We start from the raw sequence: 6,160 nt of genomic DNA, 5'->3' as shown, positions 1-6,160 counted from the left end.
TAAATTTTTCTTTTTGAAAGAAGGGGAATCATTCACAAGTGGTATTGAAAAGGCCTAACTGGAAACACAGTCTAAAGGAGTAAGCTGCATTATTTTCCTAATTACTGAAACTCTGGTTATTGTGTCTGTTGTCTGTTTCAGATAAGACTATTTTATCCGACTTAACTGCAAGTTTGATAACTGTTTCGAAGGCCAACTAATGTTAACCAGGTATTGCTTGAAAAGAGCCAGGTTAATTTACTCTGTCAGGCTCGAACTTTGCAAATTGTCTGAGTCTAATTGGTTTAATTGTTTAGTTTGTCTAACAGAACCAAGTGCAAGTGCTGGCGGGTCTTTTTGATATGCCACTATTTCTATCTGAATAGTAGTTTTCTGTTTCCTACAGAACAATGCCTAGGAATATTGAGGAACAAAATTCTTGTATTCCTCTTACTAAGTTTGGCACTACATATGTAGTCTGTATCTGCCATGCAGCTTATTCTCATGCAGTGAATGCAGGGCTGCTCCTTCCAAACTTTTCAGAACTAGTATTGAATTCTCTAGTCTTCTAGAAGGCAATAGGTGTGCCCTGGCAAATGTTAAGTGTCTATGCAGTCATCTCTGTAGATACAGCAAATTTCAAAGTTCAGGGGAAAAATTAGTTTTTGCCTGTCACTAGTTCCCAGTCTGCAGCAGGATGATGATAGCAGTGTAAAAAAAAAATTAGTCTTAAAAAAAAACTCACCCATGTTCTTCCTTGGACTGCATTTGGAAAAATTCTTCCACAAAAGTTGCAGCTGACATCAGTACACCTTGGCTAAGAGAACTGACTCATTATTTATTAAAGTGGACACATCTATTTCCTTGTTTAGAAATCCAGCTGCCAGATAGTCCATTGTGATCTATTTTTGTTGAAAGCATGTTATGTTTTATTACATGTTGTGTTCTGATCCATTATTGTCATTTATAACGTGCAGTAAAACCACATGCTCAAGGGCTAACTGCATTTTTTTCTTTGATTACCTGTTTTTAAGCTAATTCTTTAATTACAGCTTAGAGTCAGGTGAACTAAAAATTCCCTTTGTTAAACTTGCAGTTTGATTCCATTATATATTTTAACTCCATCTTTTGTTTTTTTGATGTCATGACCTTTGCACAGCAACCTTACTTTAGTCAAAATGATTAACAACAGAAAGCCTACAGAGCAATCTTAAGGATGAACAGCACTACAGTTGTAACACCAAAACCATAATTCTGCATAAAAGCAGAATCAATGAGTAGAGAACCTCCCCTCCTTACAGTAAAGGAGGTAAATTGCAAGAACATGAATTGCTTTAAGTCATCACTAGAAAGAGACTATGGGATTGTTATTTCACAGGTGGTCACAAAGTTTCATCTCAGTTTCTCACTTGTGCATTCCTTAGACAAGGTATTCTGAAGTTAAGAATCAAAGGTAATTGTAGCCTCGCTTTGGTCAGTGAGACTCACTTTGTTATTTAGGGATTCTTTTACTTACCAAAATCAGGTAATATCCTTTACATAACTGAATCTTCTGTCTAAATTCTCCTTCTGAGTGTTCATGCTCACATTCATATTAATCCATATAAAAACATATTGACAAAAAAAAAACCCATGTTATCTGAAAGTAATGCATTAGCTGTGCTTGGATTGAATTGCAGTGTTTGTTTTTCCATAGTCTTCTGAGTTGGGGAGTAGCGATATTGGAATGTAGAACAATCACCACTGTGTACTGCCTGCTCTCTAGTACTGTATGCTCTTCAGCATAGTACAAGGAATAAGCTTTCTGCCTGAGAAACATCAACTTCTGACCTGTATCAGTCAAAAAGTAGCCTCTCACGTTACTTTGCAGAAAAATGGTCTAGCAGATGGTCTAGCTGGGTTTGTAGTTGTGTGTTTCTGCTAACATGCCCTACACTTTTATTTCTTTCATGGTGTTCTGCTTGTCCAAAACCTTTCTACAGTCTCCTAGCTGAGCTTTTTTGGGTGGTCAGCTCCAATGATGAAAAACCTAAAGTTTTTGCCAGCTAGCTTAGTAGAGAGGTATACACTTAGCTCTGAAGTCATACAGAATAGTTATTCTAAAGCCTCAGTAACTGACAAAACAAATAAATTGTGATTTTAGTCCCCATGAAAACAGCTAACCAATCATTTAAAGTTTCTGTTAACACAGAACCTTAAAGATCAGTTTCTATGGAAGCCGTGCCTTGCATTACATCAAAACGAGTAACACGATTCCAAATTTTCATTTAAACCAAAGAGAGCAACAGACTAGCTATTAAAACAGTAGAAGTTACATCAAATACGTATATTCTTTCAATAAGCCAAGAAAAATAAATACACAAACTCCTACTTGTAAAAGTAGCAAAGTGCAAAACATGATGCGTTATGGTATCTTCCAGTTCACTCACACCTCTCCTGCAGCTAGCCAGAGAACAGCTGTACCTGACAACCAGATAAAAGCTGGTTGACATCCAGAATAAAAATAAGGACAGTCTTGATCAGTTTCATTGCAATGATGAGGAAGTGAGGATGCACTTTGTCCAAATCTGACTTAGAAAATAATTTGACAACTTCAGTACTCTGTATCCAACCTTTGGCATGCCTAGTATATATAACAAAAACAGTTATCCAGGCTTCCTAAATTTGAGAATAGTAAGCATCTCCTGTCCTGCTTGTCTGGAAAGCAGTTGTGTGCCTTCTAAGCCATGTTTCTTCATTGTTTCCAGAATTTCATCTATAATGAAAAGTACAGTGTTACCATAAGTTTGTAGAGAAATCAGCTATAATAAGCATTACTAAACTGCTGCTAAACATAAGCTACAACTGTCATTTTATACAGTAATTTTTAGGCAAAGTACTCTTCCACCCTGAACAAATAAAGTTTACATTTTGCTAAACAAAGTTCAATATTTTGGTATTAGGAATAACAATCAATAATTCTGAATTGAATTACTGTTCTACTCAAAACTCCTTCATAATGTACAACCTGTTAAGCATTAGGTCAGAAGGAGCAACTCTGACCTGTGTAGAGAAAAGATTCAGAAATAAAAACATCTTATTTCCAACCGTCAGATTTTGCCTTTGAGTTTACAACACCAGTCTCTTTTGTAAGAAGGAGTTGGCCTGGATTCATTACCTAGTTTAGAAGATTTCAGACTTGGAATTGCAGTCTTACAGAGCTGCTGGGCTTGGGAGGTGCATACTACACTTTCTCCATACTACTGTTTTCTAAAGTAGCCTAGAGAGTTCTTAGTGTTGGTAAAACAAGTTCTGGTCTAGTTCACCATATGCTGAATATGCATGCCACAAATTCAGAAAATGGACAGTAAGAGACATCAGGTTATATAAAAGTACTCAGCTGCTTAGTCACCCACACAAATATGGAAGCATGAATCCACATAGATGACATGCTTTTGTATGTGGCATGTAAGTATGCCATTGCATTTCTAACAAATGGCCTAGAATACCTAGTTGAATTTCAATCCACACTGTCAAAATAATGTGCTAGTTCTACAATAGATTAGACTTCTGTACTTTGTTCTTGTTTACCAAGTTCTGATAGCCTCCAGAGCATTGTTGTGATCAACAATTTGATTAGTGGTGTTAAATATGGTTTGGAACAAAGGGGTCCAAAAGAAACTGATCACCTGGGTTATTTTCTTTAATTGTGACCAAGTAGAATAATCCTCTTGTTGAAAGCAAGTCTGCTACTAATGGAAAAACTCTATCCATTACTTCTCTGCCGTTTTTGCCACCAGCCCAGGATGCCTCTATTCCATGGCTTTGCACCTAGGAAGAAGGAAAACAAAAACCATCTTCCTCAATACAGAATAAGAAAGATGTCAGAGGTAATTGAACAATTACAGTCTGAGTTCTCATATCTCAGCTGATTTGATTTGCCAGCTCCCCTGCAAAAATAGCACATTTATTGTGGATTTTGCATCTATTTTTTCCTACCTCTTCAGAGGGTGTTACCACATATGGTGGATTAAAGAGCAGTAGATCAACCATCCCGTTTAATCTTGGTGACAGTCCTTTGACCTAGAGATGAAATTATCAATTCCTTTGTTAGTATTTCTTTTTTTTTTTTTTTTACTATTACTTATTTCCATTTTTTAAGCATACAGTTACATAGTGCTGGCTATTTTCCTATCAATTTAAACTGATACACAGACAAAATTGAAATAAATTAATAAATAGCAGAGGGTGTACCATTAAGTTACAAATGTGTTAATTGATGAGAATTCAGACCCACAGGTGACCTAAGAATAATTGGGAAGTATTTAAAAGTTTGTTGCAATTCTGAATAGTTACAGGTTGTTTTATAAGAGATGATAAACTAAATTTGATATATTTGCCAAAACAGTGTAAACACTGTTCCAGAAAACTAGAAAAAGCTACTTGTCCTTCTGTCTGTTCTGTGTGAGGCCAGTAAAACTGGGTTACTACATGTAAATCCTTATCTACTTTGCTCTCTTCTGAGTGTAGCATGCTGTCAACTTTGGCTTGGTTCCAACCACTTCAGCCTGACTCAGGAACACCAAACTTTCTACGTGCAAGAGAAGCAGAACAATATTCCTAAGACAGTGTTACGTGAAATGCAGAACAGCAAGAGATGCACATACAGACACAAAGGTAATATTTTATTCTTGCAGTCTAGTATTTCATCATTTTTTTTTTTTGACTCTGTGCTTATCAAGAGAATGTTCTTCTAGAATTTGTGGTTATAAACTATAAAGAAAATTACAAAAACTATCAGGAAGTTATTATTGAAGCTATCTTACCAGGTCAGTAATGACTGGCTGAAGGTGAACATTGTTCAGCTGAGCTGTCTCCAGTGTACAGTAAGCTGCCATAGGATTGATATCTGTACATCTTAAAGCAAAACACTGTAAGTTACTGGTTCTTGTATCTGCAAGATTAATGCTGCAAACTACACGGTGTCTAAGGCAATCTCAAGAATAGCCTTTACTTTATAAAAAACAGTGACAAATAGCTAGGGAAACATACGAAGTGTATCAGTAGCTACACCACTCAGTTCTATACTGGAAGCTGGATTTGGGGAGTTGAACCAGCTGACCTTTAAAGGTCTCTTCCAATTCAATTCTGTGAGTTCTTAATGACTGTTTGAAAGCGGAAGTATGTGAAAATAAGCATTTTAAATAATTATATTTTCAATACCAGCTCTGTATGTAAACATATATGCATACACTCCCCAGTAAATCTCAGTTAAACACCAACAACCTAACGTGTCATCACCGTGTAAGGAGTGGGAAAACTGAATTCAAGCCATATTTCTGCCTAATGGATACACAATCTAAGGTGAAGAGGTAAGTCCCTCTTCAGTCCGACTGTCCTCTGTAGAACTGATGTGCTATTTCTCTATGGAAAGGGGAATCTTTAAAGCGAGACGTATGCACGGCGAGGTCTAGGCAGCAGCCTCACTGTTATACTCACAGGTAGAGCGCACTGGCTCCAATGATGGAAGCTAAGAATGCTGAAACCACGCCAGACCCAGACCCTATTTCAAGGCAGATGTCGATCCTAAAGACAGAAAACTCCGGGTGAGTTTTTTGGTAAAATACACGGGCCCCTCCAGCTGCCACAGAATCACTCAGAGCAGTGTTACGACACGTGCCCCGCCCCGCCTTCCCCACAGCTGCCTGACCGCGTGTACCCCGCCTGCCGGAGCTGGGTCGCATCCCGCTCCAGGGCGTCCAGCAGCAGGAAGGTGTCCTCGGCCGGCTCGTACACGTCCCGGTAAGGGCCGCGCGGCCCCATATGCTCGTATCGCGGCGTGGGGACAGCGGGAGCCGCCATCGGCCCTCGGGCGGCCGCGCATGCGCACACTCGCCCTCTATGTCCCGGCCATCAGCGGAAGGGAAGGGAGGCGGGGCCAAGGCCTGCGCCTCCAATGGGAGAGCGTAGGTTTCGCTCCGTCCGCAGATCAGCTCTATTGAACTTCACCTGACGGTCGCGTAGCGCTACTGAGGCAGCGGGCGGGAGGTACTGGGGTGTCCGCAGGCTCCGCAGAGCAGTGATCAGTGAGACTGACTGGTTTCACCATACTGATCCACGTTAAGAATCTTCACGAGTCAGGGACTTGAACCAGTTTAGAATCATCCTTAGAGTTCGAAGGTGGCTCTGTAGGCCATCTAGT

At 39.3% G+C, this 6,160-nt stretch overlaps 1 protein-coding gene across 2 annotated transcripts; it reads right to left on the bottom strand.

Annotated features, from left to right (window-relative positions):
- Window positions 1–797: 797 nt before the first annotated feature.
- N6AMT1 (N-6 adenine-specific DNA methyltransferase 1) lies at window positions 798–5,864 on the bottom strand. Of its 2 annotated transcripts, none has more exons than XM_010722470.3 (6): window positions 5,669–5,864; window positions 5,458–5,544; window positions 4,785–4,875; window positions 3,958–4,041; window positions 3,648–3,789; window positions 798–2,734 (listed from the first exon to the last, which is right to left on the bottom strand). In XM_010722470.3, the coding sequence occupies exons 1-6, from the start codon at window positions 5,818–5,820 to the stop codon at window positions 2,625–2,627; spliced, it is 666 nt and encodes a 221-aa protein (XP_010720772.1). In that variant the 5' UTR covers window positions 5,821–5,864; the 3' UTR covers window positions 798–2,624. The 2 variants fall into 2 exon arrangements, with proteins under 2 accessions (XP_010720772.1, XP_003202930.1); XM_003202882.4 differs by having other exon boundaries at window positions 5,678–5,864.
- Window positions 5,865–6,160: the final 296 nt, after the last annotated feature.

This window comes from Meleagris gallopavo, chromosome 1 (genome assembly GCF_000146605.3).
Source record: "Meleagris gallopavo isolate NT-WF06-2002-E0010 breed Aviagen turkey brand Nicholas breeding stock chromosome 1, Turkey_5.1, whole genome shotgun sequence".
NCBI lineage: Eukaryota > Metazoa > Chordata > Aves > Galliformes > Phasianidae > Meleagris > Meleagris gallopavo.
This window is presented reverse-complemented; position numbering and strand designations above follow the sequence as displayed.

Bases quoted from the DNA above. Each gene is read 5' to 3' on its own strand.
- N6AMT1 (XM_010722470.3), bottom strand. From the start codon at position 5,820: ATGGCGGCTCCCGCTGTCCCCACGCCGCGATACGAGCATATGGGGCCG. The intron at 3,790-3,957 runs GTAGGAAAAAAT...CCTTCTTCCTAG, and splicing joins TGGTAACACCCTCTGAAGAG to GTGCAAAGCCATGGAATAGA. The intron at 2,735-3,647 runs GTGATCAGTTTC...TTTTCATTATAG, and splicing joins AATTAAAGAAAATAACCCAG to ATGAAATTCTGGAAACAATG.